The 26,519-nt window shown below is 40.1% G+C and overlaps 3 protein-coding genes across 3 annotated transcripts in view; 2 read left to right on the forward strand and 1 right to left on the reverse strand.

Moving 5' to 3' along the window:
• Positions 1-4,222: 4,222 nt before the first annotated feature.
• Positions 4,223-7,607, forward strand: LOC141297419 (serine/threonine-protein kinase pim-2-like). The gene is made up of 8 exons (XM_073827857.1): positions 4,223-4,547; positions 4,762-4,977; positions 5,179-5,324; positions 5,467-5,845; positions 5,997-6,173; positions 6,322-6,410; positions 7,155-7,324; positions 7,508-7,607. The coding sequence occupies exons 1-8, from the start codon at positions 4,223-4,225 to the stop codon at positions 7,605-7,607; spliced, it is 1,602 nt and encodes a 533-aa protein (XP_073683958.1).
• Positions 7,608-15,759: 8,152 nt separating this feature from the next.
• foxh1 (forkhead box H1) lies at positions 15,760-18,637 on the reverse strand. Its single transcript, XM_073827713.1, has 3 exons — positions 18,272-18,637; positions 16,793-16,897; positions 15,760-16,707 (listed from the first exon to the last, which is right to left on the reverse strand). Exons 1-3 carry the CDS (start codon positions 18,635-18,637, stop codon positions 15,760-15,762), a joined length of 1,419 nt encoding a protein of 472 aa, XP_073683814.1.
• Positions 18,638-22,568: 3,931 nt separating this feature from the next.
• The window catches only part of ppp1r16a (protein phosphatase 1, regulatory subunit 16A), a 33,758-nt gene continuing 29,807 nt past the window's right edge, over positions 22,569-26,519 (forward strand). The window contains exon 1 of the mRNA XM_073828774.1: positions 22,569-22,705. The gene's annotated coding sequence lies outside the window, so the exon portion shown is untranslated. The remainder of the gene's footprint in view (positions 22,706-26,519) is intronic.

Here is a 26,519-nt window from a genome sequence, read left to right on the forward strand (position 1 = left end):
ACAGAGAGAGCGGTCACAGCCGCGTCCGGAACAGAGAGCGCGGTCACAGCCGCGTCCGGAACAGAGAGCGCGGTCACAGCCGCGTCCGGAACAGAGAGCGCGGTCACAGCCGCGTCCGGAACAGAGAGCGCGGTCACTGCCGTGTCAGGAACAGAGAGTGCGGTCACAGCCGCGTCCGGAACAGAGAGCGCGGTCACAGCCGCGTCCGGAACAGAGAGCGCGGTCACCACCGCGTCAGGAACAGAGAGCGCGGTCACAGCCACGTCCGGAACAGAGAGCGCGGTCACCGCCTCGTCAGGATCAGAGAGCGCGGTCACAGCCACGTCCGGAACAGAGAGCGCGGTCACCGCCTCGTCAGGAACAGAGAGCGCGGTCACAGCCACGTCCGGAACAGAGAGCGCGGTCACCGCCGCGTCAGGAACAGAGAGCGCGGTCACGGCCGCGTCCGGAACAGAGAGCGCGGTCACCGCCGTGTCAGGAACAGAGAGCGCGGTCACCGCCGTGTCAGGAACAGAGAGCGCGGTCACCGCCGCGTCAGGAACAGAGAGCACGGTCATCGCCGTGTCAGGAACAGATACATCGGTCACTTGTGCGTCAGGAACGGAGATAGCGGACGCCGCCACTTCGGGAACAGAGATAGCGTACAATGCCACGTCAGGAACAGAGATAGCGGTCGCCGCCGCTTCGGGAACAGAGACAGCGGTCACTGTCGCGTCAGGAACAGAGATAGCGGACGCCGCCGCTTCGGGAACAGAGATAGCGTTCAATGCCGCTTCAGGAACAGAGATAGCGGTCGCCACCGCATCAGGAACAGAGATGGCGGTCGCCACCGCATCAGGAACAGAGATAGCGGACGCCGCCGCTTCGGGAACAGAGATAGCGTTCAATGCCGTTTCAGGAACAGAGATAGCGGTCGCCACCGCGTCAGAAACGGAGATAGCGGTCTTGCCGCGTCAGGAAGAGCGTCTCCACCCTCGCCGCAAAGTAGGGGCGCTTCCGCGCAGCCTCGGCGCTACGGGCGTCCATCGCCGCCAGGCAAGCATAGATGGTCCTGAAACGAGCGGCCGACGCTGCCTCGAAAGAAATCTCCCCCGCTGGACCCACTGTGGGAGTTTGCATTCTGTCACGGATCACAGAGGAGGTCAGGGTCCAAAATGCAGGGAAGAATGAATTTATTATAAACAATAACAAAACAAACAAAACCAAAGGGCCAACACGGCACAACACGACTGGAACTCAAGACAAAAGCAAGACAGACTCAAACACAGACCAAACTGAACACAATCCAAACAATGCAAACTCAACGAGTGGTGGGTGAGTGGAGACTAATATAGTCTGTGTATGATGGGGAACAGCTGTGTGATCAGAGTGACAGGTGTGTGAGATGAGGCATGGAGTGTGGAGGGAATAGGACAGCGACCTCCGGTGGAGGAGGGAAAACCCGCAGCCCAGAGTCATGACACTTATATGAAGTGTTTTTTTTTCCTGTTCTGCTAGTGTTTTACAAAGGTTGGTTATAGACTTAATGTACAGTACTGAGAGAATCGAGGGTGTAAACAACAGTTTGGAGTGGGCTCCAGACAAGCAAGAATGGAGATTTGTGACCATTGTATGTAATTTCCCACACAAAGACTGGTACTTCTAAAAAATGGTGTAAGTATGTAAATAAAGAACTCCACATATTAGAGCAGGGCTATTCAATTGGCGGCCCGCGGGCCCAATGCGGCCCGCCAATCATCTTCGTCCGGCCCGAGGGAGCAGCAGGTGGCTTGAATGGTTTTTGCACTAATTAGTTTGTCCACTAGGCGGCGGGCCAGCCAAAAAAGAAAGGCTAGAGAGCCAAGAACAACAACAATCTACCGGAGATCAATAGACGGCAGATTTGACAAGCACTTGTAGGGCTCCAAACTGCGACCAAATGGTCGCTTTTTTTCTGCCGGTGCGACTAAATTTTGTGAGCGGTCGCAATGGCGCGACCACCGCGTTATTCAACTCATACGCGCTGCTATTTCTGTTTCATATGAGAAACATTAAACGGCAAACAAAGCGAAAGAGAAACCAAAGAGCGCCACGTTTGAGCTGCGCAGCGCGGACCGTTTATCAGCTCGGACCGCAACACAAACACACTTGTCCAAGCTCAGAACAGCCTCGGGAACCAAAGTTGATTCCGCGACACTGTTACTGCACAGTGCTGCGAGATCCAGTGAAAAGTGTTTGATTTCGCCCAGAATAAATTAAGGTTGCTGAAAGATCAGTGAGAATCATTCAAATTCTGCTCAGAATTCTGTTATTAACAGCGCTGATGTAGGTCAAACAACCAGAAGTCACACCAATTTAAGCAAAGTCGAATGTTATTAGTGTCTTAATTTCAGGGTTTGTACAACCTTTTGAGAGAGAAATTCAAGCACTTTTCAATGACTTTCAAGCATTTTGCACAACCATTTTAAGCACTTTAAAGCTCTTATGATCCAATTTGAATGTTATTTTGATGCACAAAATATACTTTGTGGTAAACAAACACTAATGTAAAATTAAAAACATAAAATAACGATTATAACCAGTATATGGCAATAATAATCTGTATATTTTATGCATATACAATTTATAGTTTATGTAAAGAGTGTTTATAAATCACCTAAATTAAAAGCTGTTATATATTTCAGAGCCTATTAAACGTTGGGCTTTCAATTCTACTGTAATGTTGAATGGACATAATTAATATGTAAAACTGAGAGAAAATTCATTTAATAGAGACACCAGTAGCAATATCGATATAAATATTTCATTAATAATAGGCTACTTGGAAAAAAAGATGCTATTAAACACATATTTAAAAATACTTTGTTGTTTCTACCTTAATTTGGAGGTACATTGTGAAATTATGAGTATAAATATGCGATTATTCATGATTAATTACAATTTTTATTTTTTTTATTTTTAATTGATTGACAGACAGCACCTTAACCTTTTATAGATGCTGATGTTGGTAATATTAGTTCATTTTAGTGAATATGAATTTCAGTGTAATTGTATAGGCCCCCTAGAAAAAGATCGGGACGGCCCCCATCCCCTTGGCCCGCTTCAAATTTACAGTTCGATAATCCGGCCCTCAAATGGATCTAATTGAATAGCCCTGTATTAGAGAATAAATAAAAATAACTAAATATACCAAGGCCCAAAATTTGCATGGGCTTTTTTAAGTGAAAATGGATCAGATGACAAAAAAGTTTGTGAATTTGTATCTGTTTGAAAGACAAAGCCTTTTAAAGACATAGAAATACGGAGTGATAACTCAGATAAGAATGTTAAACCTAAAATGATTTTTTTTTTTTGAAAATCCAGTGGTCAAATGCAGTGTAGCAGTCTAACTAATGACAGTCTTTGTGTGAATGTCCACAAAACTGGAAGACTTTCTGAATGTAAAAAAAGCAGTACGCTATTTTAGAAAGGGCATTTAAAATATGAAAAAGGAATCAATCAATTCAATGTAAAATGCATCAGTTTATTATGATTTTCCCTTCAGATTAGTTATTTATATAAACTTAATTATATAGATTTATCATAATTCATTTAAACATGTTATTTAATGTGAAAGATTTTCTTTGGAAAAATAATTTATGTTAAAATTTAATGTTAATTTAAAATAGAGATAAGCATTTTTTTAGATTATATTGACATCACCTTATTTTTTTAATCGTCACTGGCGTTATTAAAAAAATTAGAGAATTAAAAAAAGAACAAAAAGTGGGCTTTGCAGCGATGCCATAGAAGCACAGTATATTTGAACAGTAATTTCTTATTTATTTTTATTATTTTATATTTATATTAATTTATTATTTATTTACTGGTCCATAGTGTGAAAACATTTAATGAACATTTCTTCCGCTATAATTATTATTATTACTATTATTATTATTATTATTATTATTATTATTATTATTATTGAATTTACATTTGGAACCACAATAGTTAGTTAAGATAAAAATGTAAATAAATAAATACTGAGCGAAATAAATAAATAAATACATTTGGAGCCACATAACGACTATGGAATTATGGCTTTTACGAGCCCTATGATATCATAAAGGACTTTTCGAACGTTGAGTGGGACTATATAAAGCGCGAAACTCGATTTGCTCACTTTGTGGCGAGTAAGGAGTATTGTTGTCAACGTTGTTTACCTTGCGTATTCAGTTGTTGATAGCGTTTGATTTTGTTCAATATGGGACAGCGACAATCTCGCAGAGAGAAAGCGAAGGGTGGTGAGTGTGTGTACGGGGTCAATCCCGGTACATCACTTACACCCACCGACCACAAGGCGGAGGTCCATCCTCGTTCCGACGAGACGCCTGAGTGTGTTGGTGAGGGAGGCGGGCTGGAGAGAGGGGGAGACAAGGCGAAGAAGAGGAAGAGAAAGAGGTTTAGGAGGTTTTCCTCTTTCTTCAGCTGCTTGTCTCGTCCCAAATCCACCAGGGCTCAGGATGAGCAGGTGGAGCAGGGTGAAGTGGACCAGGACACTGATGAGGCCCCATCCAGGTGTACTGATGGTAAATGACAAGCTCTGAACATCAAAAACTGCCAGAAATCTTAATCTCAGTCACAGCACATTATAAAATGTAGATCAGTTACATTATTGCATAACATGTGATAAAAGTTATAATATAAAAAGCAATATTTGAAGAAATTGAAAAGATTTCAAATGAAAAATGAGTTTGTAATATTTTATTGATACTATTCAATTAAAACAATTCCTCTCTTTAGATCTAACTTCTCTACAGGACATTATTTGTACTGTAGAGGAGGAGGATCATCAGGATCCTCCTACCAGTAGTCCTGAGTTCCTTTCCGCTGCCGATGACCAGCAAATTGTGGATGATCAACCTCAAGATCAGGACGGTCCAGTAAGTCCGTCAGCAGATGTGAGTGGATCACATCTGCTGAGACAGCTGGACCGTGATGAGATCGTGAGGATTGAGGGTGAGTTTACTGTTATAATCTAAAATATAACTCACACACACATGCTATTCTTACAATGTATTGTTGTAGGAGGATGTGTATAAAAGAAGTTATAGCAAATAACATAAAAGTACAAGTATAGTGATAACATGAGAATTACAAACAATGTTAAAATAGTTTTGGAGAAGAGAACTGCAGAACATGGCTTTATTGTTTCAATAGAACACATTTGCTGGAAATATGTGATCGGCAAGAAGATGGGGGAAGGATCATACGGCTCCGTGTATGAAGGGACCCGCTGTGAGGATGGCCTCCAGGTAGCTGTCAAAATCACAGCGAAGATGGAGGACGAGCCGTACATCCGCCTTGTAAGTGAACTGCGCTCTCTGTGTCAACATTTTGGATTAATGTGAATCACAGCAAACAAATAATATTTCAAACAGACCTGGCAAAATCCTTATCTGAAAAATCACTTCCATCTTACCATCATAAAAACTGTTTTGTTTCTAGCCTGACCATCCCAGACCGGTGCCCTTAGAGGTGGCCCTGACAGTTTTGGCCAATCAGGGCCCGAGCTGTGGCCACATTATAGGGTTACTGGACTGGCAGGACCATCTTGATCAATACATTATGGTCCTAGAGCGGCCCTCACCCTGCATGGACATGCACGAATTCTGGCTGCATTATGACAGCCTCTTCACTGAGGGGATGGCCCGTCATTTCATGCAGCAGGTTATCGACGCTGCTGTCGTGTGCTGTTCCCAGGGGGTCCTCCATCGCGACATTAAGATGCCGAACCTCCTGGTCAACATTGAGACCCTGGAGGTGAAGCTCATTGATTTCGGCTGTGGGGACCTCCTGAGGACCACAGCGTACAAATCCTACAGTGGTATGTATTATTTTTCTTATTATGTATGTACTTTTATGAGACGAGATATGAGCTAACAACATTCTCAGTAGAAGAAAAGTCAGTAATAATATTCTTTTTATTGACTAACATTTAATGCAGACTTAGACATGTGACAAACTCTCTTCTCCAGGGACAGCGAGGTACTGCCCTCCTGAGTATTTTGAGAAGGGTGAGTACTATGGAAAACAGGCGACGGTGTGGTCACTGGGAGTGCTCCTCTTCCGCATGATCACCAGCCTTTTTCCAGAGAGCAGCGATATCAGTCTGATGGACACTGATATCTGGCTCCAGCCAGGCTTCTCCGATGGTGAGATCTTCTTTCTAACAATTTTTTAAGTAAAATGGCTTTATAAAACATGTCTTTATGGATAATGCAGGAATCTTAGATTTACAGCTTAGATAGAATGTGTAAAGCTGAAGATAATAATCAGACATCTCTCTATCTTTCTGCACAGAATGCTGTCGTTTTATCAGAGGTTGTCTGAAGAGCGACCCAGAGCGAAGGCTTCATCTGGAGGAGTTGCTCATCCATGACTGGTTTAAGGTACTCAGACAAGCTGAAGATACAGTGTTTGTTTATTTTATTGAACATCAGCTTCCTTATGTTACCTTTCAATACCTGCATTAACTGTTAAAGTCAATGCTCATACACTGCATAGATAACAATCTGTGTTTTATACCTTTTTGTCTAATTTGTACAGATTGCCAATGTACAATTTGTAAATGTGTTTCAGGTCCCCCTATAAGTCATGGAGGACAGGGTCAGCCTTGCGTCTGGCGGGCTGACATGGGTGACACCTCCATCCCTCCAGCCTTAGCGTCTTGCGGGGCTGGCAGGCCATGGTTGCGTCTGGCGCCTTGGCTTGAGGCAGTAGTTCTAGCGTCTTGCGGAACTACTCGCCTAGGGATGTGTACATAGTGTAGTTTTAGTTTAGTTAGCTTAACCATCCCTCCAGCCTTAGCGTCTTGCGGGGCTGGCAGGCCTTGGTTGCGTCTGGCGCCTTGGCTTGAGGCAGTAGTTCTAGCGTCTTGCGGAACTACTCGCCTAGGGATGTGTAAATAGTTAGTTTAGTTTTAGTTAGTTAAGTTAGCTCTTCCATCCCTCCAGCCTTAGCGTCTTGCGGGGCTGGCAGGCCTTGGTTGCGTCTGGCGCCTTGGCTTGAGGCAGTAGTTCTTGCGTCTTGCGGAACTACTTGCCTAGGGATGTGAATTGTAAATAGTTCATTTAGTTTTAGTTAAGTTAGTTATTGCACCATCCAATCATATTTCTAAAAACGGAGTCACCTAGAGCTTCTCAGAGCTCCCTGTCAAGCCTGTCCCACAAGTTCCTGGCACTGCCACACTAGAGGTCCCTGGCACTCACATGGCAACAGAGCTCACTTTCTCAGCCACCTTGGGCTTAGAGATCCTGTATGGCCACTGCAGAAATCACTCTGAAGGCCTCCAGAACCTGCTGAGGTCAGATAGAACCGAATCAAAGGTACCACAAGGTTACTACTTTTCAGAGCTGCCCTGGTCCCAAAGCTTCTTGTCCAGGCCTGAAGGTTCCTCTTGCTGCAACCCCAGAACCTACAATGGTTTTAGAGCTCTGTGTCATAACAGCTACAGTCTGAAAGCTTCCCATCATGTCTGATACAATAGTTTCTCTCATGATGGTGTTGAGATTCAAGCCACAGCGGCCAGAAAACCTCCAACCAAGGCTGTGTTTCTGGTAATAACCTTAGCCAGAGCTGACGACTAAAGATGCTCTAGTCCCAGAGCTCCTCTCTCAACCTCCCTGGTCCCAGAGGTTCCTGCTAAAACTGCTCTGGTCTTAGAGGTTTCTGTTTTGACTGCACCAGAAGATCCTCTCATGGCCCCAGTGTTTCCTGTCACTGGTGTGATTCCTACAGAAATATATTACAACTGTGTGTCACATTAAAACACAATGTTTGTGAAAAAAAAACATAAAATGTGTTGTTTTATATGGTTTACATTTATCACTTTACCAGTCAAGAGTGTGTTAATGTGAGTAATAAACTTAGGTAAGTAGAGCCAGGTAAGTACAGAAGGTCAAATGCTCTGTATATGAATGCACTATAATTTCCATTTCAAAGATTTTCTAATGCCTGATGGGAATACCAATATTTCAAGAACTATAAGGTACAGTTGAGGTCAAAAGTTTACATCCCTCTTTCAGAATCTGCTAAATGTTCATTATTTTACCAAATTAAGGATTATACAAAACACATGTTATTGTTTATTTAGTACTGACCTGAATAAGGTATTTTACATAAAAGATGTTTACATATAGTCCACAAGAGAAAATAATAGTTGAATTTATAAAAATGACCCTGTTCAAAAGTTTACATCCCCTTGATTCTTAATACTGTATTATTACCTGTATAATTCACAGCTGTTTTTTTAGTGATAGTTGTTCATGAGTCCCTTGATTGCTCTAAACAATTAAATTGCCTGCTGTTCTTCAGAAAAATCCTTCAGGTCCCACAATTTCCTTGGTTTTCCAGCATTTTTGTGTATTTGAACCCTTTTTCAACAATGACTATGATTTTAAGATCCATATTTTTACACTGAGGGCAAGTGAGGGACTCATATGGAAATTTTACAGAAGGTTCAAACGCTCACTGATGCTCCAAAAGGAAAAACCATGCATTAATAGCTGGGGATGAAAACTTTTGAACAGAATGGAGATGTGTACATTTTTCTTATTTTTGCCTAAATATCATATTTTTTCATTTAGTTCTGCCCTTCAGAGGCAACACAAGATATTACATGTTTCCCAGAAGACAAAATAAGTTAAATTTACCCTGATCTTCAAATTCAAAAAGTTTTCACCCCCGACTCTTAATGCATCGTGTTTCCATCTGGAGCATCAGTGAGCGTTTGAACCTTCTGTAATAGTTGCATATGAGTCCCTCAGTTGTCCTCAGTGTGAAAAGATGGATCTCAAAATAATACAGTCATTGCTGGAAAAGGTTCAAATACACAAAAATGATGAAAAACCAAAGAATTTGTGGGACCTGAAGGATTTTTCTGAAGAGCAGCGGGCAGTTTAACTGTTCAAACAAGGGACTCATGAACAACTATCAAAAAAAAAAAAAAAAAAACACAGCTGTGGATCATTCAGGTAACAGTACATTATTAAGAATCAAGGGGATGTAAACTATTGAACAGGGTCATTTTTATAAAATCAACTATTATTTTGTTCTGTGGACTATATGTAAACATCTTTTATGTGAAGTATCTTATTCAGGTCAGTACTAAATAAACAATAACATACATTTTGATAGGGTCATCAGGACAATGGCACAAAACAAATATATCATGTCAAATGTGGAGGAAAAAATACAGGGGGAAAAAACACTTATGTAATCAAACTTTTGACTCAAAACCTTGCATTCCATATCTCACTTTACAAATACAAGACATTACACATTAATGCACTTTTTTTTAATCTGAAAAAGATGAACACAAATGTGACATTTTATTTATCAATGAAGTGTATTTATCAAATGTGTCACTTAATATATGAGAGCATGTCTGACAAAGGGATTATATGTAGTACATCAATATATGTTATAAGTATGATGTGATCTGTACACTGGCCATCAGCTAGAGGCACATTTATTCTTTCATTAAACATTATAAATACAGTATGCTGCCTCTAATCTCATGCACTATGAACTGAGTGAAATCACAGTCTGTCTTTGTTGCCCAGCAGGTCTCTGGTAAATGCTTGGTCCTCATTGCCCACTATAGTGCTGTGAACCGAAGACATCTGGGGAGAATCTGTATCTGCACAGAAAAGAAGTCTTACAGTAAGACATCTACACTTTCATATATTAGAATAATGTAAAATGGGATGCTATTCTCTCAGTATCAGTTGTGAAAACACTAAGGAAAGCATGTACTTTTCTGTGTTTATTGTTTTCACAGAGACAAGAGTAATGCTCTTTTTCTCACAGTTGCTGGTCATGTTGCTGGATCAAACCGTAAGACAATTTGTTAATCGTAAGTTAATTTTTAACAGACATTTAAATATAATACATTATTTTATATAATATTTTAGTAAATGCATTTAATTTTTCTTATTTAATTTTTTTTATTTCCCATTATTACAGTATACTGACATCACTAACTTTATTTGTATTCTTTTTTAATTTTCATATTTATTTATATTATATTATACGTAAAACGATGATAACTGCACATTCACAGTTATGTGAATTTATAGCTGTTAGACAGCACAGAATCACAGCTTTTAATACTTACAGTACCTCGCAAAAGTATTCATACCCCTTCATTTTTTTTCACATTTTATGTTGCTGCCTTATGTTAAACTGCTTTAAATAACTTTTTTCCCCACATCAGTCTACACTCCATGCACAATAATGGCAAAGCAAAAACACAGGTTTTCACATCATTACAAATAGAAAACTTAAATGATTCCATTGCATAAGTATTCATACCCTTATCTGGGAAAAGTTTAAATTTAGCTTAGGAGCATTTATATTGCTTATAGATTTTACTACACTTTGTGTGGCAAATTCAATTGAATGGGTATGACTTGGAAAGTCATACAGTCTAACAGCTGAAAATGCATATCAAAGCAAAAACCAAGCCCTGAGGTAAAAAAAAAAAAAAATCTGTAAAGCACAGAAACAGGACTGAATCAAGCCACAGATCTGGAAAATATTTCAGAAAAAATTTGCTGCATTGAAGGTTTACAAAAGCATGTAATCTCCATTACCGTTAATGAAAAAAGTTTGAAATAACCAGGACTCTTCGTATTTGTCTCTACAGTGAAAACAAATAAAGTGGGTGACATTTTTTAGTTCTGGTGGAACAGTTTAGAGATTTTTGTTGTTCCACTGCATCTTTCTTTTCTTTCTTTGAGAAGCAAAGTGTCACAGGGAGGAGTCAGAGACGTGCGGATCCATTTGCAAGGCTTTATTAGAATAGTCAACACGCAGGAGTAAACGCCAGAAAACAGGAACAACGTAGGTAATCCGGGAAAACAGTTCAATACTCAAGCAGTGGTCGCAATGGCAGGCAGCAGGAATCAACAACGGGGTACACAGTCCAGAGTCATACACAGGTAATCCAATACAGAGAAACACGCTTAGAATAATGACCATGGGAACAATTAGACTTCGCAAGGTGGCTGTGTGTGTGAGTGGCTTAAATGCAGTCAGAGTGATGAGGTGCAGCTGTGAGAACTAATCAGAGCAGTGAGAAACAAGGGCCAGGTGAATGCAGAGATTAGTGCAGTGGCTTATGGGGATTGCAGTCCATGAAGTGTGGTGCAAGAGTTCATGATGACAGGGAAGACCAGATACGTTACATAGCCCCTCCACAAGGAGCGGCTTCCAGACGCTCTAACCACCTTTACAATCTTGAGGGTGGTGGAGCGGAGGCGGAACAGGGGGAGGGATGGAGGGCCAGGTCCATGTAGGGGTACTGGAACTACGAAATGAGGTGGAGCCGACGGAGGGAGAAGCCATGGAGGAGGAAGGGTTGGCTCCTGCATGGGGCCGACCGACGGAGGTGGAGCCGGTGGAGCCCGAGGCGGAACCGGAGAGTCGATGGTCCTGGGCGACACAGAGGATCCGGAGGGCCAAGGCGGAACCCAAGGCTCTGGCGACCCCGGCGGAGATGGAGGTCCGGAGGTACGCAGCGGAGCCGGAGTGACAGAGGATCGAGGCTGTGCCCACGGGAGGGAGGAGGTCCACAGAGCCGGCAGGACGGAGTGACGAGGCGCAGCCGGAGGAGTAGAGTCCAGAGGCGAAGGTGGGGTGACGACTGACCGGGGCGGAGCCGGAGAGACGATGGAGCCCGGAGGAGCTGTTGGGCCGACGGCCGACAACGGAGACGAGGGAGCACAGAGCCGGGGTGGAGCCGCAGGGTCGGAGGACCGAGGTGGAGTCCAGGACTCTGAGACTGGAGGTGATGGTGAGGGATCCTTCAGTCTGAACACCGATGGAGACTGGCAGTCCCACGGCCAGTCCTCTGCACCGAAGGTGGGATGTGGGTGAGCAGAGGGACTGTCAGGAGACAGAGGTGGCAGGACTGGAGCAGTAGGGAGGGTGGGTGGGAACAGTCCATGTATGAGCTCCGTGACCAGAACCGGGCAGACAGGAATCTCAGGACGACTGGATGTAACCAGCGGAGTCTCTGGAAAGCTGGGCGGAACCAGCGGAGGCTCTGGAAGGCTGGGCTGAACCAGCGGAGGCTCTGGAAGGCAGGGCGGAACCAGCGGAGTCTCTGGAAGGCAGGGCTGAACCAGCGGAGTCTCTGGAAGGCTGGGCGGAACCAGCGGAGTCTCTGGAAGGCTGGGCGGAACCAGCGGAGTCTCTGGAAGGCTGGGCGGGACCAGCGGAGACTGTGGAAGGCCGGGCGGGACCAGCGGAGACTCTGGAAGGCTGGGCGGAACCAGTGGAGACTCTGGAAGGCCGGGCGGGACCAGCGGAGACTGTGGAAGGCCGGGCGGGACCAGCGGAGACTCTGGAAGGCCGGGCGGGACCAGCGGAGACTTTGGAAGGCCGGGCGGGACCAGTGGAGACTCTGGAAGGCTGGTTGGGAGACCAGCTGCTCGAGCCGACAGCAGCGGTGGGTCCTCCACGCTAGAAATTAACCTAGGATAGGCCTTTTTTGTAGCAGGCTCTGGCGTGGTAGACTTCTTGTGCTGAGGCTCTTTTAAAACATCCACAGTAAAGGGAGAGCCACTCAATCGCAGTGCAATGTCTATATAATGTCCTAAAGTCCAATCGGGTTCATGAAGTGGCATTAAAGAGTGGAGTGGCTCAGAAAGGCCTCCATGAAAAAATATCATCAGGCATAGACTGCTCATTGAAGTCTGATTAGCTAGTTCAATAAAGTCTATGATGTAGTCCTCTATGGGACGCTCACCCTGACGGAGACGCATGATTTGAGTGGCTGGGTTCATGGTGAACTGCTGGTGGTGAAATAAAGCCGCTGGATCCGGGTTGTGGCGAAGTCTTCTGTCACAGGGAGGAGTCAGAGACGTGCGGATCCATTTGCAAGGCTTTATTAGAATAGTCAACACGCAGGAGTAAACGCCAGAAAACAGGAACAACGTAGGTAATCCGGGAAAACAGTTCAATACTCAAGCAGTGGTCGCAATGGCAGGCAGCAGGAATCAACAACGGGGTACACAGTCCAGAGTCATACACAGGTAATCCAATACAGAGAAACACGCTTAGAATAATGACCATGGGAACAATTAGACTTCGCAAGGTGGCTGTGTGTGTGAGTGGCTTAAATGCAGTCAGAGTGATGAGGTGCAGCTGTGAGAACTAATCAGAGCAGTGAGAAACAAGGGCCAGGTGAATGCAGAGATTAGTGCAGTGGCTTATGGGGATTGCAGTCCATGAAGTGTGGTGCAAGAGTTCATGATGACAGGGAAGACCAGATACGTTACACAAAGTGCTGTGCAGTCACTCCAGATACCCATTAAAATTGCTTTTACAGACTAAGAATATAAATCATTTCAGGTGGCATGTAATTTATTACTCTATTACTATTACTTTATTACTCCCCGGCTCAATTTTTTTTATTTTGCTATTATTTATTCTGAAGAAAGATAGACATGTGTGGTGATGAAAGCCAAAATATTAAATGTCATTACTTCAGAAAGATGGCAGCATCATTATCTATTTGCACAGAGATTGGTAGTTATATTAGTAAAATATGTTTACTTTAGCCGTCTTTGTTGCATTATGTGCCAATGGTGACTGACCATTCAAAAATGGGGACACTTTTCAGGTTTTTTTCCCAAAGTTTGCATGCCTGTAACTCAAGAGGTATTAAAGATATTTTAATGCCCTTTTAGATATTGGGTCTTAACAAACATTTCTTTTGGCATCTTTATTTTTAATGCCCTATGAGATTCGGTTCCAGAGATATTGGAACTTCAATATGGCTCCAGGATTTAATCATTAAAATGTACACATTTTCAGTGGCCAAAAACCAAATGTGGGTCAGTTCAGTGAACAAAAATTCAATACTTATTTTAATCAGGAATGTCTGAAGAACAAATAACGTTAAAACTGGAGATGTATCTTGTTTCTTTTCAATATGCATTGAATATTGAAAAGTGCCGTTTCCCCATTTTTGAATTGGTCACCATTGGCACATAATGCAGCAAAGATCAAATCAACAGATTTTACTAATAGAACTACCAATAATGCACAATCTTTCTGAAGTCATTTTTACCCCCCTGTAACTTTACACTGAATCTAAGGTGAAAATTGTCATTTAGACTCTCCACAAAATAGTGGATTACCATACTCAAGCATGACATTAAATATTAGCAAAATCAAAAATTTGAGCCAGGGATCATTCTGAAATTTGGTTGATTTGACACATTATTGATTCAGCTTTCAGATGATGTATAAATCTCAATTTAAAGCAAAAATTAACCTTATGACTGGTTTTGTGGTCCAGGGTCACTTTTAATAAAACAAATAAAATTGTCATTAGTGTCACTTTCCCTGCAATCTAAAAGAAGGATTGAGAAAACACACACACAAACTTTTAAGATGTAAATATGTAAAACTTTATGTAGGAAGCTCCTGGACATGTTTGCTCAGGATTACACCTAAAATGAACATATTTCAAACATACTCATCAGTACTATACAGTCCGACTGCTCCATCATGACACAACAATAATACACTGAAACAAAGACTCAAACTCGGTGAATCAAATCACCTAGAAACTGAGGCTTCCCAAATACTTGAAACTAAGGTCCATTACAAAGAATGGACCTGTAAGAGGGTGGAAGTGTTGGGGGTGTGAATGAGTGATTTGAAGGGAGGACAGGACAGAAAAAAAACAGCAGGAGGTGGTGGTGGGATGACGTGCACCAGACGGAGGGACAACCACAGACCACCAGTTTAAACGGCCCTTACATTTAATTACTGATCAAATCGCTCAATATGAGCTTCTGGACAGTATCATGCACACATGCATGATCAAAAGGCAACATAAACATTTATTTTAAAAAGGCATTTGATGACCAGATTATAAAAATCATAGTTACAGCACCTACACTCCACAGGGACACAAACAGTCATGATAAGGCACAGTGCACTGATAAAAATGGCTCTAATTACAGTTCTTCAAAGTGAATGCATGCCAGAAAAAAAACACGCAAGACTGGATCACATCAGATCTGTCAAGCCTCCACCATTGTTATCAGTACCTGAGATTGGACTTTACCAAGTGGAGCGGGGGTGAAATGAAAGCTTTTAAGCACACATAATCAAGTCAGAGAAACCATACAAAAAGTCAAGATTTAAAAAAAAATCTATTTACCCTGCTAAAACCAACATATAAAAAGTGACACATTCATGGCACAAAAGCTGGTCTTTATGTAAACTTTGCAGGTTCCTTACAGTTACAAAAGTACACATTCACACACAAACACATCCCTAATCCTAACAAATGTCCAGCACGCCATTTCTGGTTGATTTGTAAGGAGTTAAAGCAACCACACACAACATACTTCAAGCTTATAAACAGATAACATTCAGTTGGTCTTGTCAAGTATTTCATTGATTGCCCCCAAACATTACAAGGGTCCATTCAGGAAAAAAGAGCAGCTAATGTGCCTCTCCATTGACATTAAAAGTCTGAGGTAGCAACTGTGTCAAAGAAAGTCACATGAAGGGACAGGAGTTACAACAATGTCAACATTGGTCGTGTAGAATCTTTGGTCAATATTGGCCCTGTAACAGTTCACAGAGGGATTTTCCTTGAGACAGTTCATAGATTGAGTATACTATGATGAGCAGCATTAGTGGTTGCAAATATATGTGTGAACCTGAGCAGTGCCACAGATGAACAGCCAAATCTATTTTGTGAAGAGTTTAAAGAGAATATTTGCAAAGGGAAGGTCCGTTCTGAAGGGCATACTGGTTTGGAGGTGGATGAGCAGTCTGATTGTTGGGGCCAAGCGCATCGAACACGCTCTTATTGGGCGGAACAGATTGCAGCATACTGTCCAAGTCCATAAGGAGTGGCGGAGCTTGTATGGAAACTGGCCCACTTGGTAGAATGGGCCAGTAGGGGTGACCGAGCAAGTGTGATGAAGTGACATGTGCACCACTGTAACCGTAGAACGGAAGACCGCCCAGTGGCATGAACGGGTTTCCATTAAAGCGCATGCTAGGAGGGGCAACCGCATTAGGAGGGGTGTACTTGGCGTAGGAAGTCGGCAGCTCCCACGGAGGAGTGGTGCCCCGTTTGGAGCTTTTGTTTGGCGGTGGGCAGGAGTCACTGTATCCATCTGAAGTTGATCCTCGATCGTTTGATCGTTTCCCGATGAGCGTCACCCCTCTCCAGTCCTCGTCTGACAAATCCGACGCAGGACTGACAGAGCTGGCTGATGAACTGCAATTGTACAAGGCGTTACAAGGGCGCGGTGGAGTAGTAGAGCGAGTGTGCGGAGGAGGCCCGACGCCCCAACTTTCTCTCTCTCGTAGCCCTTCCCCAGCAGAACTGGCAGGCCTGAGGCTATGTAGGAGAGAATCTATGGCAAACGTGGAGTCCAGTTTGGGACGATAGGGGTCCTCTGATGGGGGTGGGCTGTGACGGGTGGGAACGGGGGGTAAGGAGAGGTCAGCAGGCAGAGGTTTGGACTTGTTCGACTGAGCGTAACCTTGAAAGATGTACGGAGCCAGGTCCTGAGCAAAGATAGTTTCGTCTTGACGGGACACTGCCGTATTTTGTCTTTTCAAGAGCTCCAGGGGAATTCGGCTCACTTCTACAGTCCAAAAGTTGCCTTTACCTTGGGGTTTACCAGGATCCTTAAGCACCTAGAGAGAGGAGGAGGGCGAAGAAATTGTCACACAAATGTCAAACTAACAAAAATTTTTCAGTTACCTAAAGTCAAACACACACCTTCACAAAGCAGTCATAAGAAGACAGGTTGTGTCTGACCGAGTCTCTCCAGCCTTTGTAATTTCCCTTGAAGAATGGAAAGAGAGTGCTGATCTCCTTCAGAATCTGTTTGAAGACAACAATGTATTCATAGTTAATAAAAACAAAACAAATCATTATTATTATTATTGGCCACAGCTTCTAAAAAGACAGCTGAATAGTATATCACTGAGAATGCATGAATCTTGACTTTATGCTTAATTTTAAGAAAAGCAGACTGTGTGCATGCATAGGCCTATAATATGTGACCCTGTGCCACAAAACCAGTCATAAGGGCCAATTTTTTTTAATTGAGATTTATACATTATTATTAGATATTTGAAAATCTGTAATCTGAGGGTGCAAAAAACCTCAAAAGATTGAGAAAACCACATTTAAAGTTCAAATGAAGTCCTTAGCAGTGCATATTACTAATAAAAAATGTTTTGATATATTTATGGTAGAAAATTTACAAAATGATCTTTACTTACTATCCTAATGATTTTTGGCATAAAAGAAAAATCTATCATTTTGACCAATGTATTTTGGGCTATTGCTACAAATATACCTGTGCTACTTGAGACTTGTTTTGTGGTCCTGGGTCACACATTTGTAAATCACATTTTAAAAATAAGCATAGTTAATAGAAGCCTGGTTTGCCAGTTTAAACGTGGGTAAAAGTTATTTTAAAAAGATATTTAAAATACAGGATTTAATTGCCATTTTTAAAAAATAAAAAAAGCCCAATCACCTGTAGCAGCAGGCTCTACCACAAATCATTCACAAAAATTCACAGGAGTCATTCTTGAATAGTCAGCAAACTGTTAATCCCGGTCGTGGATTCTTACAAGTTGCGACATTTCGGAACAATTGCGTAGTAATTGCGGCACAGTGTGATTCCAGCCACAGCTATCAGCATGATAGAGTATCGGCCTCTGCTTTCACTATTCACAACACAAACCCCATCGAGATCCAGACATGAGACAGATTACGTGCCCCAGGCAGATTTGGATGTGCAACACGCACTAAAACTCACTTCACGTGTAACGGGTTTTATAGTTTCTTTATGGAAATTAATGTAAGTGCGGTGCGGTGATGACACAATTAGATATTATATAGCCTAACTTTTGGCAGTATAAAAGTTTCAAGGAGAACTAGTGGAATTTCTCTTCACTTGGATCCATAAATCTGAAAGAAATCCTTTAATAAGATCCTAATAAATTAATTTCGCTTCAGTACAACTTGTAAAAATGTAAATGTGGATGTGGCACCTCCGTTTATAAGGATAATCATTTCAGCTGAAACGCTGAATTAAAACATCTCAGAAATATCTTAAATATTGTAGAAATTAGGATATAATCAAACTAAACTGTGATTATGAAACTTCATTCCCAATCCTGATGGATTTTTACCATTTTAAAGCCAAAAGTTGCGCGTTGCGCGAAAAAGAAGATGACTTACCTCTGATAACGTGAGCTTCTTCTCTGGAGAGTTTTGGATGACCATGGCAATCATAGCTAGGTAAGAGTAGGGTGGTTTGGGATAACGCTGATAGTTCTTCTTCTTTCCTCCACTTGTGTTTCCATCCTGCATTTCCCATGCGCTCTGATCCGATGGCTTGGCTCTGTAACAGGAGTCCTGCGCCATCCCTGTGGACTTTTCCAGCCGGCCACCAAGCTCCAGGAGTGGGTTTGTGGAGCAGTGACAGCTGGGGTTGCAAGAGGAATAGCTGGTTCTGCAGTCAAGGTGATGGTCGTGTTGGGCTCCTGCTCCTACAGTGATCACGGGTGGTGCCAACAAGCCCGGACCCCCCCAATGCTTTGTCATGCTGATGTAGAGGGGGAGGAGGCTGGGATGGTCGCTTCTCAACCCCTCAGACTGCTGGCTCCAGGTCAACTCTATTTGAGCAGCAAACAATTCACAGTTTCATGTCATTCCCGCTGCGTAATGGGAGTGAGAATGAGGCGCGATGCGCGATCACCGCGGGGGAGGAGGGGGGAGGACACGATAAACATCAGCGATCAGATTTACTGAAAGACAGCTTAAGTGGCCTTTCCATGATAGGCTATGTCCTACACCTTTCTCCACTAAATTTCGCACTTGGTCATTTTCATACTGGGTGAAGATCATTTGGAATCAGCTAACCAGAGAGAAAGTTTTCAGATCTGGTGGCTAACATGACTGACAGCGGCAGTTAGTGAAAAGTATTTTACATCTAAATCATAGATCCAATTCTTGTACAATTACGTCTCCAAATTAACGAGACTATAAACACTGCATACTGCACAACATAAGACTAGTGAGCTGTTAACATAAAACAGAGTGTAACTGCACTAAAATGTACACTTTACCTAACATAAAAAAAAACATTTCCATGTTGTCAGTCAGATGAATAATAAACGAATGGAAACAACAATACACAGATTAACACCCAATCAACAATCAGGAAATAACTGCAAACCGATCTCCAAATAGGGAGCAATTGTTTCTCTATATCAATACACTCATCTGATGCTTATTGCATAAAGAAAGAAAAAAGTAATTATTGTTATTAGCCGGATTAAATAGCAAAACGTGGAAACGATGTGCAATTTCCCAGGTCGAAAGGAATGTCTTTTAGGGACTGGTTTGGATTTAAAGTAGGACTCTCAAATCTCAGCAAGACAGAGAAAACAAGTTGGATTAGGGAGAATCTCTTCCGTCCCGGGGGTTCAAAAACACAATAGAGGGATGAGAACTAAACTCATCACACCGAGAGTCTGATAATCGCCTTGAAAACAGATGAACAACATACTGACTACTATTGTAGCACGTTTATTGGGATACTCGTCTTTCACATGCACATTTCTTGACTTATTGACTCTAAATTACTTGTAGGAAACAAATTGTTTCTGTGAACACTGGCCATGTTTCTTAAAACAAAAGTCTATAGCCTACTAAATATCACGGAATATTTTTTTTTTTTTTTTTTTTGTATTTAAAAAAAAAAGTTTCTTTTGAAATGAATGCGATTCATTTCTTTTTCGTTAATTGTACACATTGATTTAACCTTTAACAGCAAACATTGTAGTGCTGTTAAAGAAGCTCATGTAGCTGTTAAACGTAAATGAACGCGTGTCTTACCTGCGGTATTGATTACATTCACACGCTCCTCTGACTGTTTGAGAATCTGCAGCTCATTTGCGTAATGATAACGTGACGTTCTAATCAAACGAACGCTTAGCTCTGATTGGACAAACAACTCTTCATTTACTAACGAACGTATTTAAACCCTGGCTACATAATTTCATACTTTCATCTATGTTCCCTTAATATTTAGTTATTTATTTAATTACTAACATCCTTATATAGCCTACATCCATATTCGAAAATGTCATAACACTATTCGAATCTTTTAAGAAACATTTGATTAAATTAGAGCAATATAATATTAATAATAAATAAATAATCCAAATTACAGAAACTAATTAGCACATAGTATTTTGATACAGAGAGAGTTTTTAGGATTAGGGTTGTGTTGTATAAAACCAATGCTGGTTCTTTACTGGTTTTAGAAAACAATGCAAAAATCTGTATAAAATAGATCAAGCTGATGGAAAGTACATGCCATTTTTAATTTAGTTATTTCTCATTTAGCCATAATATACAAACGTGTCTAGATTTCCTTGTGTAGGAAAAAAGTAATAAAAACTGAAGGAAGTGAGGAAATATGGAAAGGAGAGATTTTGCATTTTGAACTGCACAACTTTAAGAAACTGTAGTTTTGTCTCTTGCATTAATTAGCAAATAAAAAAGGACGCATTCACCAACAGTGAGTTAATGGAGTAAATTTGAGAAGTATTAAATAACGTAAATGGTAGCATATGTTAATTTGCCAAGGATTATAGCAACATAATAAAAACCTCATATTATATACATCTTCTTGGAATCAGTAAAGCGGAACATCTTCAGCTATGTAAAGAAAAGCAGAGGACTCTATTTCCTGTGTTCCTCTGGAAAAGCTCAGAAGAAGCTGTGAGGTCATTTCAGGGGTCAGCAGATTAAATGCTTCAGCTGAGGTTAGCGTGATTTCAGATAGAGACTCTTCCTGGATTTTCTTTTGAATTCTTTCTCTTCTAATGTTTTTCTTCTTTTCATTTAACATTAGAAGTACTCATTTCAAACCTGAAAGTTATCAAGTCACTTTTAGCTAATTCTTGTTTATATGACCCAATGTTCCGCTATTGAAGCAGTAATTGCTGACTAGTGGTCATGACTCTTTTATGAGCCCTGTGAGTTAATAGACAGATAAGCTGGTGTGTAACCTGCCTGCTGTGAGGGCTGTCCATATGAGTTAACTCTGTCTCATCAAAATTAAAAACCGACCACTCAATTCCCCAGGGTCAGAACTACTTTTAGAGCACTGAAGCACTTTTTAATGTTAACTTTCACACCAAGAAAATTGTTTAGGTAAATCCTTTGTAATCTGTATGTGCACGAAAATGTTATCAATATATAAGCTTCTTAGATGTGTGAGTTATTAGTTAAATGTTAGTTAGAAAATAGTTTGAAATGTGTGTTTTTTATTATATAGGTCAGGACATATCTTAGTTTCTATGAGAATATTTTTGGCAACCCTGGTATAACAACATTTGGGGCATGTCTAAATACTGTAAAATTCAAGAATAAAATTGAAAAAAGAATGAGATTAGCAAAAAATGTGGAACAGTGATCAACATTCTTTATACACTTTTTACACTTTATGCACTTTTCAGACAATATCTTCAGGAAGATAGTATACTTTTAAATGAGGTTGTACTTTTGTGAACATAGACTTCTAAGTAACAACCCTTCATAAAACATGTTTCATGAAGTGCAATGCTTTCAGGATACATGAAAATGAGATTTGTCAAAAGCTTTTTTGTCCACAGTCCTGCATGTAATTTACAAATTAACTTCAGAAAAAAAAGTTACAAAAGCTGTCACTGGGTGGCATCTTTGTACCCTTAAGGATCCATAATTGTACCTTAAATGCACATATTAGTATCTAAAGTGTACAAATTAGTCAATTCCACAAAAGTGTACCTTTTGGTGTGCTGATAGTGATGGAGACTGACAAAAAATTGGGGAATCTATGAGCATTTGCATAAAAAGTTCTATTAAGAACTTTTGGGTCGCAAAACTGGAGAGATAGGCCTATTACAAGATTGTTGAGCATTCCATTGACATGCAATTTCTATTGTCGTAACACCCCTAGTGTTTGATAAACTGCCGAGTCCGACCGTGTTTATGAGACACAAGCAGGGGGCGCTTGACTGTTCAGAGAGCAAGTACTTCCAATGAGGGGTCTCTACAGCCAAATACGTGTTCTGGTCTTATTAGCAACATTTATACACTAGAAAGTGATTTTGTTAAAACACTGTTAATGCAAAGAATTGCTGTCTGACATACAAATGGAATAACGCCCAACAATCTCTATTGCGTTATGTGATCATCGTAGTCGAACGTGATTGGTTCAACTTGACCAGCGGTGACAAAAGTAACTGGTATCACGCAATAACGCCATCCATTGCTCAATTGGATATCTTGGACAACAAAATACACCTGAACAACAACACTGAGAAACTTTAACAGAAGTTGAATTGAAAATACACGAAGAGCTCAAATAGAAGAATTATTATTCAAACCAATCCGCCTATTTCTTAAAACCTGAGCCGCACATTCCCTTTCTGTGCAAATTCCCAGTGTTTGTGTGAGTGTAGCGCCGACTGTCGGGATGCGTTGAGCGAGTGGACGGACCGAAGGGAGCAAGGGCTGTTATGGAGATTATTTTATTTCTCGTGAAAGCTAACGGAAAGGATTTAAGCGTGATTAAACGGACATGAATTTACCGATTGAGTTCAGCTGAAGCAACAGGTGAGACAAAAGCGTTGAATGTGACGTATCAAACAGGTGTTTAAATGACAGGTGTGTTTTCAGGTGCGCTCACAGGCCACTGACACTAACTCATATACTAGCATTAACGCTAAAAGTGACTTTATTCCTAAATGACTGTTGTAATACAGAGTTATGCTAATGTTTAAAGTGTTTCCTGATCGTTGTTATTTTTGAATGAGGAATATTACGAAGTTCAAATGAACTCTGGACTTAAGGTTAGCATTATGCTAGTAAACAGGAAATAGCATTTCAAATAAAACATGATTTTTGGACATGTCCCATCATAATCCACGTTTTTGATATGGTGTTAGCATGGTTTTGTACCATAGTGCCATGTATTCTTGTACCATGATGAAGTATACCATATAGGGCTAACGTTAACTGCTATATGAATGGTGACCGCTCATTACCATAGTACATATTAAAGTACCAAGCTTTAAACATAACAAATGACAATATGTTTTTTTTTTAATGGTTGGATCGATTCACGAATCATATGTTTTCAATTCAAAAAAACTTCACTTCGCAAATTCGTAACGATTCAATAATGCGATTCGTAATAAAATTTGACTAGATTAGAATGATAGGCTATAAACTATTTTTTTAAACTACTTCTTTAATGTGTCTTGAGCAGACACAATAATGAAGGAAAACTACATGGGACTGTTTACTGCCCCAACAGTAATTTGAAAGGAAACGTCATATTTCCTAATAGACTGCTTGGGATATAACGGAGTGCAGTGCTAATATTTTAAAGCTTAGCTTAAATAGACAGTTATAGCAAAATAATTTTGGGAACTGTTTGTTTTGTTTATTCACAATTTTTTTTCCTGGCTTCACACATTATTCAAAAATCCGTTATATGGTTTTTCAATGATTGTCAGTAAACTAATCTAGATATTATAACAGTTGCAACATTGCACCACTAGTAACTCATATCAGTTTTTATGCTGAAGGGAATTTAGATATGAAATCAGTGTCAGGGTTATGTTAGGTCTCCTACATTGAAATATTTTTAAAATATTTATTTATTTGTTTGTTTGTTTAGATAGGGACAGTATATAAAAATCAGGATTCCAGCCAGAAAAAAAGCTAAAAAATATGCATGTACATAGAAAGTATAGCTAGCATATGCTAATTTGCTTCTCAGATCCACAGAAAGCTATATTTCTTCCACAAAAAAAGACCATTACATGCTTCTACAGGCATTTAGCAGATGTTTTAATCCAGCAGTTATCATATTTAGCAATTTATGAGCTTATTTTAGGGTTAGGGTCACAATAGCAATATTTTAGTAGTTGATACTTCAAAAATTGCTATTGAACAAACTCCTTTGAACTTTTAAAGTAAAATATTAATAGTAAATTAATGACTTGACAAGTAGGCAATCAGTAATTATTAGAAGGAAAAAATGACAAACAATAGAACAAATCGTTCTTGACATCTTTCAGTATTTAGATGACCAGTAAAATAATCATTTTCTTGTCAGTATTGCTAATTGTAAGACCCCATAATGCACAGATCTATTATAACATCAGATATTTAGCCTTGTCTGTTTGTATAGATAAATCTGTTGTTATATTAATATCATTTCAAGAGAAGCATTTTGAACAAGGTACATTTGTTGTATACCACACATATGTTGTACTGCTCTGCTTTCACCCTTTGGTCCAGTTCATTCAAGTTGGTATCTGGAAGTGTTACTGATGCAGTCTAAAGGAGTGTTTTGTGTCATTATTTTGCAAAAGTTCACAGCAGAGAGAGTGATGGTCTTTGTACCTGGTTGTGAAGGAATCACCATGCACCGCACCTCTATGCTTGTAGATAGTGGGAGCGAACATACACTGGTAGTAGGAACATGTTGAAATAGTGTAGGAGGGTGTAGTTCTAGGGCAAGCAGCCTTTTTGGTTGATTAAAGACCAGACATGCTGCTGTATTCTGGATCATCTGCAGAGGCTTATGCTGCCTTCATGTGCTATCGTAATTATGGTAAATACCAAAATCCGACATCGAAATTGCACATGAACACCCACTCACGTTGTAATTTCCACTGGAAAGCTCGAAAATTTTTATGATACCCGAGTTGCCGAGATGGGATAAACTTTGACCTTTCAACATGGCGGACAGTAACGAAACCATAATGAATGGTAAACATTGCATGATGTTAAAAGTAAAAAAACTTATATAGGCTATATAAAATATATATAGGCTTATATAAAAACGTATATATAGGCTAGCTAAAATAACCATTAGTAAGTATTGTCTTTAAAACAACTCTACTATTCATGATCAATAAGATACAGCCTATAATTTACCGTTTGTGTTTTGATGCATCCTGTAGCAGATGCATTAGGGAGTTTATAACCGTTTTAAAACTTTTACCTAAGTAGCATGTGAGGACAAATTCCGAGTTCGCCATGTTTCTCTTCACTACGACAACAAAAGCACCTGAATATGACACACTGGTAATTTCCACTTCACAAGTGGAAAGCATCATCTTTCCCATATCACATGAAGGCAGCAATAGTCGTAGCTGGAAGGCTGACCAACAGAGCATTGCGGTAATCCGTTCTTGAAATGATAAGCACTTGGACATATTCAGTCAGGCTTAGAGTTGGGACATAAAATATGGATGTACAAGATCAATTAATGTGACATTTTGAATCTTAGTTTTTTGATACTTTTATGGTACATTTGTCCCCATTCACTTTCACTGTTTGAGAAGTGCATCCTGAACATTATTCTGAACAGCTTGTCTTGTGTTCTCAGTAGTAGCAGTCATAGATGTGAAAGCACAAAGAAATAGTAAATTTTGAGTGAATTATTTCTTTAATGAAAGATGCAGCAAATCAAACTTGAATTCAGTGGACAGGTCCATAAACCTGGTCATGTGCTACGGCTTATTTCACTGAAACACTTCAGCTCAATGAGAATAGTGTGTTAATGGATTATTCTGGCTCAAGTGCAACTGATTGATTTTTGTAAGTTTTTAAAGCAGATATGTGAAGTGAAATGTGAGTTTTATACCCTTCCAGTATTGAATTCTTCTGTTAAAATATGTGTATTTGTGCTGTAAGGTTGTTTAAATCAGCATTTGTTAAGTTAGAGAGACTTAAATGTTTTATAAATACACTACCAGTCAAAAGTTTTTGAACAGTAAGATTCTTAATTTTTTTTTTTTTTAAATGAGTCTCTTCTGCTCACCAAGCCTGCATTTATTCAATCCAAAGCACAGCAAAAGCACTAAAATTAGAGTTTTTTTACTATTTAAAATAACTGTTTTCTATTTTAATATATTATATTTAAAAATGTAATTTATTCTTGTGATCAAAGCTACATTTTCAGCATCGTTACTCCAGTCTTCAGTGTCACATGATCCTTCAGAAATAATTCTAATATGCTGATTTGCTGTTCAAGAAACATTTATTATTATTATCAATATTTAAAACAGTTGAGTACATTTTTTTTCAGGATTCTTTGATGAATAGAAATATCCAAAGATCAGCATTTATCTAAAATAAAAAGCTTTTGTAACATTCAAAAGCTTGGAGTCAGTTTTTTTTTTTTTTTTATAAAACAAAAATTAGAAATAAATATTTTTATTTAGCAAGGATGTGTTAAATTAATCAAAAGTGATGATAGACATATATAATGTTACAAAATATTTTTATTTCAGATAAATGCTGTTGTTCTGAACTTTCTATTCATCAAAGAAACCTGAAACAATTTTACTCAGCTGTTTTCAAATAATAATAATAATAATAATAAATGATTTTTGAGCAGCAAATCAAA

The sequence above is a fragment of the Garra rufa genome, chromosome 22, assembly GCF_049309525.1.
Source record: "Garra rufa chromosome 22, GarRuf1.0, whole genome shotgun sequence".
Taxonomy (NCBI): Eukaryota; Metazoa; Chordata; class Actinopteri; order Cypriniformes; family Cyprinidae; genus Garra; species Garra rufa.

Coding starts and splice junctions, on each gene's coding strand:
- foxh1 (XM_073827713.1), bottom strand. CDS start 18,637: ATGACAAAGCATTGGGGGGGTCCGGGCTTGTTGGCACCACCCGTGATC. Junction 16,898..18,271: donor AGAAGCTCACGTTATCAGAG/GTAAGTCATCTT, acceptor GTCTTCAAACAG/ATTCTGAAGGAGATCAGCAC. Junction 16,708..16,792: donor CTTATGACTGCTTTGTGAAG/GTGTGTGTTTGA, acceptor TCCTCTCTCTAG/GTGCTTAAGGATCCTGGTAA.
- LOC141297419 (XM_073827857.1), top strand. CDS start 4,223: ATGGGACAGCGACAATCTCGCAGAGAGAAAGCGAAGGGTGGTGAGTGT. Junction 4,548..4,761: donor CCCATCCAGGTGTACTGATG/GTAAATGACAAG, acceptor TCCTCTCTTTAG/ATCTAACTTCTCTACAGGAC. Junction 5,846..5,996: donor AGCGTACAAATCCTACAGTG/GTATGTATTATT, acceptor TCTCTTCTCCAG/GGACAGCGAGGTACTGCCCT.